The sequence below is a fragment of the Schistocerca piceifrons genome, chromosome 4, assembly GCF_021461385.2.
Source record: "Schistocerca piceifrons isolate TAMUIC-IGC-003096 chromosome 4, iqSchPice1.1, whole genome shotgun sequence".
Taxonomy (NCBI): Eukaryota; Metazoa; Arthropoda; class Insecta; order Orthoptera; family Acrididae; genus Schistocerca; species Schistocerca piceifrons.
In genome coordinates, this window is record NC_060141.1 from 618,486,002 (window position 1) to 618,500,145 (window position 14,144).

General features: G+C 39.9%; 1 protein-coding gene across 2 annotated transcripts in view; it reads left to right on the plus strand.

Annotated features, from left to right (window-relative positions):
- LOC124794989 (transcription factor 25) overlaps positions 1-14,144 on the plus strand; it is a 139,321-nt gene that overhangs the window by 4,538 nt on the left and 120,639 nt on the right. For both annotated transcript variants that reach the window (XM_047258735.1, XM_047258736.1), the window contains exon 2: positions 5,098-5,283. In XM_047258735.1, the coding sequence (XP_047114691.1) occupies positions 5,098-5,283 (186 nt within the window). The remainder of the gene's footprint in view (positions 1-5,097; positions 5,284-14,144) is intronic.

Consider the following 14,144-nt stretch of genomic DNA (forward strand, 5'->3'; position numbering starts at 1 on the left):
AAGGGAATGCAGCAAGGTGGCCGGCCGCGGTGGCCGAGCGGTTCTAGGCGTGGAGTCCGGAGCCGCACGACTGCTATGGTCGCAGGTTCGAATCCTGCCTCGGGCATGGATGTGTGTGCTGTCCTTAGGTTAGTTAGGTTTAAGTAGTTCTAAATTCTAGAGGACTGATGACCTCAGCTGTTAAGTCCCATAGTGCCCAGAGCCATTTGAGCAGCAAGGTGGAAGGAGTACATAGAGGGTCTGTACAAGGGCGATGTACTTGAGAACAATATTATGGAAATTGAAGAGGATGTAGATGAAGATGAAATGGGAGATATGATACTGCGTGAAGAGCTTGACAGAGCACTGAAAGACCTGAGTCGAAACAAGTCCCCGGGAGTAGACAACATTCCATTAGAACTACTGACAGCCTTAGGAGAGCCAGTCCTGACAAAACTCTACCATCTGGTGAGCAAGATGTATGAGACAGGTGAAATACCCTCAGACTTCAAGAAGAATATAATAATTCCAATCCCAAAGAAATCAGGTGTTGACAGATGTGAAAATTACCGAACCAACACGAATTCTTTACAGATGAATGGAAAAACTGGTAGAAGCTGACCTCGTGGAAGATCAGTTTGGATTCCTCAGAAATGCTGGAACACGTGAGGCAATACTGACCCTACGACTTATCTTAGAAAATAGATTAAGGAAAGGCAAACCTACGTTTCTAGCATTTGTAGACTTGGAGAAAGCTTTTGACAATGTTGACTGGAATACTCTCTTTCAAATTCTAAAGGTGGCAGCGGTAAAATACAGGGAGCAAAAGGCTATTTACAATTTGTACAGAAACCAGATGGCAGTTATAAGAGTCGAGGGGCATGAAAGGGAAGCAGCGGTTGGGAAGGGAGTGAGACAGGGTTGTAGCCTGTCCCCAATGTTATTGAATCTGTTTATTGAGCAAGCAGTAAGGGAGACAAAAGAAAAATTTGGAGTAGGTATTAAAATCCATGGAGAAGAAATAAAAACTTTGAGGTTCGCCGATGACATTGTAATTCTGTCAGACAGCAAAGGACTTGGGAGAGCAATTGAACGGAATGGACAGTGTCTTGAAAGGAGGATATAAGATGAACATCAACAAAAGCAAGACGAGGATAATGGAATGTAGTCGAATTAAGTCGGGTGATGCTGAGGGAATTAGATTAGGAAATGAGATACTTAAAGTAGTAAAGGAGTTTTGCTATTTGGGGAGCAAAGTAACTGATGATGTTCGAAGTAGAGAGGATATCAAATGTAGACTGGCAATGGCAAGGAAAGCGTTTCTGAAGAAGAGAAATTTGTTAACATCAAGTACAGATTTAGGTGTCAGGAAGTCGTTTCTGAAAGTATTTGTATGGAGTGTAGCCATGTATGGAAGTGAAACATGGAAGATAAATAGTTTGGACAAGAAGAGAATAGAAGCTTTTGAAATGTGGTGCTACAAGAGAAATACTGAAGATTAGATGGGTAGATCACATAAGTAATGAGGAGGTATTGAATAGAATTAGGGAGAAGAGGAATTTGTGGCACAACTTGACAAGAAGAAGGGACCGGTTGGTAGGACATGTTCTGAGGCATCAAGGGATCACCAATTTAGCATTGGAGGGCAGCGTGGTGGGTAAAAATCGTAGAGGGAGACCAAGAGATGAATACACTAAGCAGATTCAGAAGGATGTAGGTTGCAGTAAGTACTGGGAGATGAAGCTTGCACAGGATAGAGTAGCATGGAGAGCTGCATCAAACCAGTCTCAGGACTGAAGACATCAACAACAACAACAACAACATTTATTTTTATTCATTTTATACATATTTTTTAAATTTAGGTAGATGTTTGTAAATAGCACGATAATGGTGTATCATAATGATATGGAACTTGTTTCAGAGAATATTCCACTTAAGTGATACTTGTTTATTGGAGCATACTGTCCGCCAATGAGTGTGATATGTACAGTTTAGTAACAGCTATTAAACAAGTCAGTTAAAATGTCTCCCAGAAAATATAGTAAGTGTACATTTCGGATATAGAGGAATATTCAATACTAGTCATTGGCCTCAACCAGTGACATAATGTTAATGGCTGCTGTGACATCACATTTTGGCTTGTATTTTCACGGTTTGTTTGTTAATGGGCAAGGCTAACGATTTTGAAAGCAAAAGACATGGTTTTACTGACAGGTTGATTTTTAGCGTAACCTGATGTTTAGGTTAGTTTGAGAGGTGACACTTAGGTTGTGAGACGGCAAAGCCAGTTAATGTATTAGCAAAAAAATCTTGGCTGGGGCAGCAGACTGATCTGTAACTTACCTTGCTTGAAAAAAAATCACCACGGATATGACGATCCAGTCACCATGATGTTTGTGATGTTTGTTGTATTTCTCCATCACTGATCAAAGCTGATGATTAATATTGAATATTGCCCTTTATCCTACATGTCATAATTAAAAACTGGCTGAGTCTGTAGCCTATCTCCACAAGTGCATAACCATTGTAACATATGGATTCACACACACAGTGACCATTGGCAAGTTATTGTGTTCAAATGATTACATTCTTTGTGGCGGGATTTGAGAAAGCAAATTGACTAAAGTCAGCCTCACACTGATGTCCAGCAGCAGTTGAAATAGTGAATTAAGTAAAGATTGTAGAGTGAAAGAAACAAAGACAGTTCAAGCATTGTTTGTACATCACTCGGTCATAAGATGGCAGAATAAACACGAGAAAATCTACAATCTTCAAATTATGACAAAGTATTTTTTGTGTATAGTTCCCAAATACAACAAAAAATTAAATAATTAGTTATCACAGAGGATACGAAACCTGTAGCCCGTTACTGCGTGATATCGGAGAGCTGGAGGATATGCGATATGGGAAGTAGATACAGGGTGATCACTCAAAACACACTTCACCATCAACAGAAGCTTACTCACAGTCATCGTCCATTTGCACAATTTGTGGATGAAACAGGGAAGGTATAAAACACAGCATCACAAAAACTAACAAAATACTGAATTGACAAAATCGGTCAACCTGTGGCCATATATAACTACTGATGGAACACTAACCACCCTAATGCAGGTAAACCAAACATATGATACCCACCACTGGCAATCCAACATACTTACCAATACACAACTATACACACAGTCCCACATACTGTACATACTACGATAATGTATAATTACAAGGAACGTTTAATAAGTAAAGCAACACAGTTTGTTTTTCTCAGGCAGTTTTGGGTGAGTAAAAGGGCAATTTATTGTGTGGTATCATATAATGTTCCTGCTTCAGCCTCTACGGTTTTATGACATTCCAATAGCTGGTGGCACTATATGTAGGATTCAAAATGGTGTCTATAACATAGGTGCGTTCCAAGCAGAGAGCTGTCATTGAGTTTCTTTTGGCATCACACATATTCATAGGTGCTTGCAGAAAGTCTATGGAGACTTGACTGTGAACGAAAGCTCAGGGAGTCGTTGGGCGAGGCATTTGTCATCATTGCAAACCTGTGTGATTTCCTGTGTGTCGGCTGCACACAGCTGTGATTCTTGCATTGTTGGAATGTGTGGAAACTCTCATTTCAAGTGATTGACAAATCACTATCAAACACCTCACTGCCCAGCTTGTCATCCATGTCTGTTGGTAATGCGGATACACTTGTCCACCAGATGAACTCTGCTCAACCTAACAAGAGACCGTAAAGAGCAAAGGAGGACTGACTTGGCCCAGTGAGGCATGCACTTATGTTGGCTCCGACGTAGACAAATCTCCGACCATAAACAACATTCTGCACTAATAATTTAAAACTAGAAAATGAATCTGTTGCCCTTAACTGTGAACATCAAAATAACTCGCTAACAAACCACCACAAACTCTTAGAGTATTATCACCAAAAGTGCTCGTGGAGTCCAATATCACTAATAACAATCACAAACAATGTAGAAACATAAACATTACACTCTAGTGTGTGCCACCACATACTCCAACAGGTCCTCTGCAAACAATACATTTCAAATACACTGCACTCCCATAATGTCACACAACACAATTAGGTTGAAGGTCTTAGCAGATTAGTTGTATCACACGCTTGAATTGACCCCCAGGAAAGCAGGAAATGATAGTAATACCAAAAATACACTCCACTACACACTGAAAGCTGGCTCGTGGAGTACAGATGTACATTGGCTTATAAAGTGTATTTGAGGACATAGAATTTTTCATCTCGTCTAGATATCATTGGGATTTGATTAAGAGTATAGACTCAAAGGACACCGATCAGTTAACTTCAACAAGGTGTTGTTGAAAAATGGCCTTGTCTCATCATCTGTAGACTGTCGTCTACTTCAGTTGATAGACTTGAAATCTTTTATTGTCATCTGTTTTGTTGCACTCATAAGATCCATTTTAGTTAATTTTGCGATGCTAATGAGATAATATTGTTTTACATGGGAATAACAGAGGCAATTTTATATTGTTGATGAATGCTAGAGTTGTCTGATATCCAAATCACCACCTACTTATTGGTTAGTAATGATCTCCACACATGATGTAGGAAGAGGTAGCTATCAAAAGCTCCAGGATTTTATTTGAAGTGACATGAGTTTAAAACAAATGATTTTATCCAATGTCCAACTGTCTCTCATATACCTTTTTCCTTGTGAAATTAACTGCTACAGAGCTAAACCTATACACCGCTGCTCAGGAGGGTGAGCAGTTTGTCTCCATCTGCTAATGTCTGTGTAACAAAAGTTAATCGACAGATACAAGTTGCAGATATTGGCTGCTCTATGATCTGCGAGATAAATTTAGTTGTTGCATGCAATGTAATCTGTCCATAAGCTGAACTCTAAGTTAAGATTTTTAAACACATAACAATCTTATAATAATGAAATGAAGCACTTTCAAAAATTAACTAGTCCAGTCCTTGTAAAATAGGAAGATTTGATGACTAATACTGATGTATTTAGTTTAGAAAATGCTTCCCAATTCAGCAGTTTTTAAATCTTATTTAAGGATTAATTCTTTGATCAGTTACCATACAGTGAATAACTTAATATCTTAAAAATATCAATTAATTCACAGTTAATCCAGCAGAGTCATTCAGAATCAGAAGTTAAAGAGGATGACAATGAAACTGAGACAACATTAGCTGCTGAAGGCACTAAGGATGAAAATGTCTTTGTCAAACGGAAGAAAAAGAAGAAGAAAAAGAAAGCTACAAAACCAGTTTTCACAAATAATCGTAAAAGCAGTGATGATAATATTGAGGTGAGTGGTTGACGTACAAAATTACTTAGTGACTTGTAGACTTTCCCAGAAGAATAGCTTATGATAATCTTCTAGAGTTAGCAGCTGGGTCTTCAATTCAGATTGACACAATATTTTGACTGTCCACGTGGCTGCTATCTTCCTATGAAAGACTAGTGTTTTTGTGTCTCGTTAAACTGATGCTATACTGGAACCATTGCCCTTATTTAGAGGAGCAGAGATCTCTTAGTGCATGCATAAAGTGTTGTGAATAGTGCCCCTACTACATAAGATACTAGCAACACTGCTGTTGGTGCTGTAAACAAAAATGAGGTATCGCTGATTTCTTCTGCCAATTGAGAACATTGTGTTTTAGTGTAGGTCAGTGCAGGGTTTTATGACAAGATAGCCCTTGTCCCTATTAGTAAGATTATCTGCCAACCTATTTGTAATTGGTTCCATCAGAATGCAATAACAGTAATGAGAAGCAGCAGCAATCTCCTGCGTCTCATTACATTTCAGCATGTGTCGACGATGTTCCACACGCCTATCTTCAACTACACAAACTTGAAAATTCCACAGTGGTGGAAGCATTGTTTAACCAAGGCACAAACAATGAAATATAATCGACACAGGTGCTTGCTGTCTCTTCTTGTTACTGAGATTGGTTTCTGAAGGACTCCGTTGAAATGAGGCTGGCTGATAATCTTATTAATAGGGACAACAGCTGTCCTCTGAGCAAGTTGTGGAACCTTGCACTGACCTGCATTAAAACATGATGTTATCTATTGGCAGAATAATTTGATGATTATTTACAGCAGCAGTAACTTGTTTCTGTGTGCCTTCACCATCAGCAGCATTGCTAGTAACTCTTGCAGTGGGGGCAGCAATCGCAACACTTGCTGCATCTGCTGAGTACTATCTGCTGGTCTATACATGGCACTGGTTTCAGCATAACAGCAGTTCAATGAGACGTAGCAATAGCTGCATCTCACCTGAAAATAGTGACTAGGTGGTCTGTCAAAATATTGTGTGATACTGATTTGATGATCCAGCTGCAAACCAGAGAAGTGTCAAATGTAACTGGGATCTTTGTGAAACCTTGTGCTTATTGTTAAACTATATTTTACTCACCTGTTACCTACACTCATTTACTCATTCATTCATGTCCTGTGGATTCTGTTATGAAGGATAATGTCCAAGGATGTGAAGTGTGTAACGAAGAGAGCATAACTATCATTAAACTAAAATAAACTATTAGTGCTATTCATTCTTAGTGTAACAGTGGAATTAATTGGAATGCCATTTTTTTATGATGAACTCTGAATTCTTTGAGAATAACTTTTCTCTACATGTTATGACAATGGAATCCTCTTTACAGTAAACACTGATAGTTGCCATGCAAGTAAAAGGAAGTAGAGTCTATACAGTCATATAAATTGTGGAAGAGCAGATATTTTTAATTTTCTCTTTAGTTTGTAGTAATTCTTAATGTCTTGCTTTCCAGTAAGAAGTAAATGTAGTGGGAAATAATTGTAAAAATTAAGATGTTCAAAAATGCCCCTGCAAACGTTTTAATTATTTCCCCTGAATGTATTCTTACTGCTCACTTTCATGATCATAGCTTCGCAGAATGCTGTAATATTGCATCACAGTATAGGCTTCACTGTATGGCTTGTGAGAAACATACATATCTTCACAAAATTCCATTAAAGCGCTGTGAAAAAGATTCCACAGAGGTAGGTATTAAGGCGAAACTCTGATCAGTCTAAAACGTCTGGGGCAACATGGTGCACCCCTGTAATACACTGAGGTGAAAAGTCATGGGATACCACCTAATATCGTGTTGGACCTCCTTTTGGCCTGTGTAGTGCAGCAGCTCGATGTTGCATGGACTCAGCTAGTTGTTGGAAGTCCCCTGCATAAATATTGAGCCAGCCTCTATACTCAACCATAATTGCATAAGTTTACCTGGTGCAGCATTTTGTGCTCTGAATTCTCGATTATGTCCCTTAAATGTTTAGTGGGATTCATGTCATGTGATCTGGGTTGCCAAATTATTCCCTTAAATTGTCCAGAAAATTCTTCAAACCAGTTGCGAAGAATTGTGGCCCAGTTATGACATCATTGAGAACATGAAGTCTGTGAATTGGTACAAACAGTCCCAAAATAACTGAACATAACCACTCGCAGTCAGTGATCAGTTCAGTTGGACCAGGGGACCCAGCCCATTCCATGTAAACACAGTGCACACCGTTATGAACCCACCATCAGTTTGCACAGTGCCTTATTGACAATTTAGGTCCGTGGCTTAATGGAGTCTGCACCATTCTCAAACCCTACCATCAGCTCTTACCAACTGAAATTGACACTCATCTGACCAGGCCATTGTTTTCCTTAACAAACACCGTCGCTTTGGTCATCTGGTGCCACAGTCCCTTAACACCAAATTTGGCTGCATTGTCCTAATGGATACATTCATTGCACATCACACATTGATTTCTGCGGTTATTTTGTGTAATGTTGCTTGTGTGTTAGCACAGACAACTCTACACATACGCCACTGCTCTAGATGGTGAAGACTGTTGGCCACTGCATTGTTCGTGGTGAGAGGTAATACCTGAAATTTGGTTTCCTCGGCACACTCATGACACTGTGGACCTCAGAATATTGAATTATCTAATGATTTCTGAAATGGAATGTCCCATGTGTTTAGCTCCAAGTGCCATTTCACATTTAAGGTCTGTTAATTCCCATCATGTGGCCATAATCATGTCAGTAACATTTTCACATGAATCGCATGAGTAGAAATAAGTCCCGCCAATGCACTACCCTTTAATACCTTGCGTACGTGATGCTATGGCCATCTGTATACGTGAATATTGCTATCCAATGACTTGTCACATCAGTGTAGCTCTTACTTTGCTATTTGTAGGACCAATAGAAACTTGCAAATCAGATGATCAAAACCCATGACAGGATAAATGTGTTGGATAGATGTGAATATGTTTTTAAGAGTTGTGTACTTCCTCCTGACTGACTTTTCCTGATTGTGTAGGATACACATATATTTTTAAACAGAAAACTGTTGCATGTTAACCTATTTCTATTTCCATTTCCCAATATGGAGAACATGCAAAAGTGATGTATTAGCCTGTGTTAACAATTGATATTGAAATAAACCAGTCATTAACACCTGCTGATACATCCAGATGGCCATTGGTAGAGTCAAAAGATGGTTGTTTGCAAATAACCATTGTATTTCTGTTTGTATGGTGGGTGGTATTAAAGTATCACTTGGAAACAACCAGCTACGACCATGAAACTTCCTGAATATGCTAGTTCTTCTCTGTACATTAGCCCTTCAATGAGACACAGTTTTCCAAATGATGAACAACTTTGTGAAAACTTGATTGTGGAAGTCTGCATTTTGGCTGTTCAGGAAATATTCCACCTCATATATCACCATAATTACAGAAATAACTGCCACTCGTGCTTTGTCATCCAAGGAAAGAGGTCAGTTCCAAACCAAGTGTCTTTTTAGTTGGGGAGAGACAAGCAAATCTTTTCACTGATATTGTCTAACATGAATTAGTCATACATCTTTCAGCACAGCTGTTAAGCGTTGATAGTGTTGGAGGGTGTTAGACAGTCAAAGGTATGTTGTTCTACAAAGAGAGACAATATGTTGATATTAAAGTTGATAGATATGGGCTTTTAGGTCATGATTCTTGCAAACGATTTTCTTCCTTTAATTCTGAAAAACGGGTCACATAACTGGGTAGACTAATTGTTATACTTTTCTCTGGTCACTTTTGAATAGTAGTTCATATTTACTCTAGACTGCAATAACAATTGGCCATTGATGAGTCTATTATTATTTATTTACTTATTTTTCATTATTACTAGCACTATTTTAGTAACAGTGTGCATCACAGCTTAAAGGAAAAAAGAAAATCATAATTTCCTTGACAAAGGAGGCGCCATATATTTTTAGACTCGAAAAATTTTACATACATTTTCTAAATGTTGCAACATTGATTTATGCCAGGACCGCAGACAAAGGCTGTAAATGCAGACAAACAAAAAAATTAATTTTGGAAAAAAAACCTTCCTAATGTTCTGCAAAACTATATTCATTTGGTCACCAACCGCTTTTTGCCTTCTCATGCCATCTTTAGGTGACCTGAACTGGTGACCAAGTAAATACAATTTTACAGAACATTAGGAAGTGTTTTTCCTTTGTAATATTATCATGTTCTGCCAAGCACCAGTGTAAAATTCAGTTAATGTTAGACAAAGAATTAATTCTGTAACTATTTTTCCTAGGTCATAATTGAAACTTGGTGACTCCACTTGAACAATCCCTTCGTGTCTGCCTGCATCAGTGGTAGTCAAAGCTGTACAGGGTGTTTATAAATTAATATTGGGGTTGTAATGCTTTATAATATTTATTACATTAAACTTACCATTATAAATGATATGTCAAATGAAAGAGCAACTCAAACAGTTGCGTTTGGCACCAGTGCGCATGCGCAGCACGCAATGTTTCCGCCGCGGTCCGCTAGACAGCGGTAGTAGCGAACATGGCGACTAGTGAACAGAAAGTGTGTTGTGTTTTGCAGTTTGCAAAGACCGAATCTGTAGTTCTGTGCAATGTGCGTTCTGGCTAATCCTCCAAGTGATAACAACATTCGTAGATGGTATCATCAATTTGAAGATACTGGCTGGCCTTGTAAAGGGAAGAGCACAGAACTACCAAGAGTTAGTGAAGAGACTCTTGAGCGAAATCAGTGTGGAAGGCTAGTCATGAATTAAAAGTTCCTGTGTCGACTGTTTGGAAAGCTTCAAGAAAATGCGTACAACTACGTTCTTACCGGTTGCAGTTACTACAGGCTCTAAAGCCGGCAGACCATGGATTACGTGCCAACTTCGCAAACGAAATGTTGTTTCATGATGAAGATTTTCTGGATCATGTTGTCTTCAGTGATGATTTGACTTTTCACCTTAGTGGACATGTTAACACTCACAATGTGCGCACCTGGGGCCCATAAAATCCTCATGAGGTGGTACAAATGCAACAAGATTCCCCTAAAGTGACTGTTTTTTTGTGCCGTATCAAGGCGGAAAGTAAAACTCATCTTTATTGAAAATCAACGTATAGGCTGTAAAGAATCTTATTACATAAAGACAGTTCAGTCTGGATTTTGCTATAGGAAGAGTTCTTGGGGGGGGGGGGGGGGGGGGGGGGGAAGAAGAAGAGGGAAGGAAGGAAAATATGCGACCTTACATTATTGGCACAATAGACAAGGTGCGAGAAAGATCATCGCTCAAACACAACTTAACACATTCGATTTCCTGCTTGACTCCAGAAATCACCTTACACCAGCTCAATGAAGATTGGTAGTATGTATTGAAATTTTGGTATCAAATGGAAGGACATCGGATTAAAAGGAAGTCCATGTCAAACTTGAATTTGTGGAGATCTACAGAGGTAAAAAGAATTGAAGACGAGAGGAAATGTTACAAGAGAACTGAAATTCGTCTTGATGAATTCTAGATTAATATAATCAAATTACCTTAAAGGCCGTGCACAGAATTTCGAGATTTTGTGCAAATTATTTTAACCTCACATGGAAATACTTCTGTTGAACAAGGCCTTTCTTTAAACTCCAAAGTTATTGTTGAAAGTCAAACAAAAAAGGCCTTATGGCTCAAAGATACATATATGATGCAATCCAGAACATAAATGGAGTTGACAATGACAACATCAAGAAAAGTCTTATACACTGTTTTCACTGTGCACATTCTTTGTACAAAGACGATATAAAACAAAAATCGAAGGATGGTGAAAGAGAAAAGGAGGAGCGATTATTGAACAAATGAAAGCAAGCTGAAATCAAAGAATTGGAAACAAAAGGAGCACATATGTTATGTGAAGTCTCAAAGATTTTGACACCTCATCTGCCAGTTTCCACTCCACCAGACTTTTCTCATTCCACAAAATTCTGCAGTTATCTGCCTCTCATGTTTCCTTGGATGGTACCATCTGCCAAACCAACTACAAACTGCTACATGATGCCAAACTTTAGCTCTAAAAGCTATCCCATCATCTAGTAAACTACCTCAACATTGATGTTTCCCTTCCTGTCCCTCTGCAGCTCTCCAGTCACACCCTCCACCACTGCCCCTCTCCTATCCCCCACCCTCCCTCCCCCCTCCCACTGCGGGTGCGGGCGTTAGAATAGGCTCGAGGTATTCCTGCTTGTAATGAAAGGTAACTAAAAGGAGTATCTCACTTTTTGGCCCAATGAATTCAGGTCCCATTCTATAGTTTGACCTGCCACTTTCAAAATTTTACAGAAGTGCGGGCCATATGGGGAAGAACACCTTACATGGTGCACAAGTTATCCATAGTGCCCTGATGTGATTCATTATACCATGCTTCGTCATCTAGGCCCTGAAGCAAAAGTTCAGCTCTTCTCTTGTTTCAATCAGATCTGGTTTGGTGGACAGTATCCCACAACTTGGAAGGAGGCAATCTTAATTCCATTCTGGAAACCAGGCGAGAACCGTAGTGCCTCTAACGGTTGTCAGAGTGTCGCCCTTACTAGTTGTATGGGTAAGACTCTTGAACACATGGTCAACCGCTGCCTCGTCTGGCTGCTCAAGTCCCGAGGTCACCTGAGCCACTCCCAGTGCGGTTTCGGGCACTACCACTCCACTCTTGACAACTTAATTCTCCTGGAGACGGCGATACAGGAGTTGTTCTTACACCGAAACCATTTAGTTCATGGGTTTTTCTTTGTTTTTTTATCCTCGAAAAAGCATATGACACATCCTTCACCAACTTCATTAATGTGTACTACGAGGGCTTTTTTTTTTTTTTTTTTTTTTTTTTTTTTTTTTTTTTTTTTTTTTTTTTTTTCAACCTCCGATTGGCTGTAAATAAAAGAAAAATGTACAGAAAATAATAATTTTATTACCAAAAGGACAGTAAAGTCTTAACTTATTTTTCTACATAATCGCCAAAACGATTGAGTCACTTGTCATACCGTGACACTAGCTTTTCGATGCCTTCCTCAAATGATGTTGCCGCAAGTGAGGACAGGTAAGTCTTGACGGCGACCTGAAGTTCTTCATTAGTAGTGAAGCGCTGCCCACCTAACCATGACTTCAGTTCTCAGAACAGGTGATAATCACTGGGTGCTAGGTCCGGGCTGTACAGTGGATGTACAGAAACTTCCCATTTAAACTTTTTGAGGAGGTCTTTTGTCATGTTGGCACGTTGTGGTCGGGCATTGTCATGGATCAAAACAACGCCAAACGAAAGCATTCCTCTGTGTTTGTTTTGAATGGCTCTGTGGAGACGACATAAAGTTTCACAATAAACTTCCTTGGTTATCGTCGTAGCTTGCTCCATAAAGTCCAACAGCAGCACTCCTTTATGGTCCCAAAACACAGTGGCCATTGTTTTTCTTTTTGTCAGTGAATGTTTAAACTTTTTTGGCTTGCTTGGGGAAGCTGGATGCATCCACTGCTTTGATTGTTCCTTTGTTTCAGAATTGTCATAGAGGACCCAAGTTTCATCGCCAGTAATAATCGACTTCAAAAAAACGTGTCCCTCATTGGCATAACATATGAGAAATGATAATGCTGATGCCATCCTTTGCATTTTGTGGTCGGTACTCAGCATTTTTGGGATCCAATTTCCGATAGCCTAGGTCTTGAGTCACAATTGTGTACAAAGCAGACCTTGAAATGTCTGGAAATTCATCAGACAGTTTGCTAATTGCAAACCTTCGTTTGCATCTCACCGCCTGATCAACACGCTCAACGAGGACTACAGTAGCGACAGACTTGCGACCTTGTCCACCTTCATCATGGGCATCTGTTCGTCCTTCTTTAAATTTTCGACACCATTCCCGAACACTACTCATAACGTTGTTACCATACACATTGCTCATTCTGCGATGGATTTCTGCAGCACTACATCCTTCTGCTTGCAGAAAACAGATTACACTTCGTAACTCACATTTGACGGGAGCATCGAGTGTAGCGGCCATGTTTACCCGGACGTTTAGGTGTTCGTTTTTCCCGCACGCTGTTCGGGAGTGGAATGGTAGAGAGATAGTGTGATTGTGGTTCGATGAACCCTCTGCCAAGCACTTAAATGTGAATTGCAGAGTAGTCATGTAGATGTAGACGTAGCTCGGCAACAACTGACACACTGCAGCTGAAAACGGCAGAGGTTGTGGTGGGGGAGCTACGCAATCGCATGACACACAGGTCGGGTCCCTCCCTACCTCTTACTTGCTTAGACGGATGATCGGAGGTTGAAAAGAAAGAAACAGCCCTCGTACATGGTTGCCTACTGCTTCTGATCCAATCCTTTCTCGAGGATCGGCATTTTCATTATCGCATCGGCAATGCCATGTCTGATTGCTATGTTCAGGAGAATGGTGTGCCCCAGGGCAGTGTCCTAAGTGTCACATTGTTTGCCATCGTTATCAATGGCATTTCCTCCATAGTCAGAAGCCCTATCAAATACTCTTTGTTTGTGGATGACTTTGCTATCTTCTGCTCTTCCTGTGATCTTAAAGGCGATGACGAGGCAGCTACAACTGATTATTAGGAGGCTGGAAACCTGGGCCCAGACAACTGGTTTTCAGTTCTCACTTGAGAAGACTGTGTGTGTCAATTTCAATCTTGCTCGTCAGAGTTTTAACCAGCCAGAGCTTACAATGGGAGGCCAACATTTTGAAATGCCTTGGTGGAAAAACACGGGGAGCTGACAGCTACCAGCTCCTGTAGTTTTATAGAGCATTTGTTCGATCACACTTAGACTATGGCAGTGTGGTCTACGGATCTGCCGGTCCTTC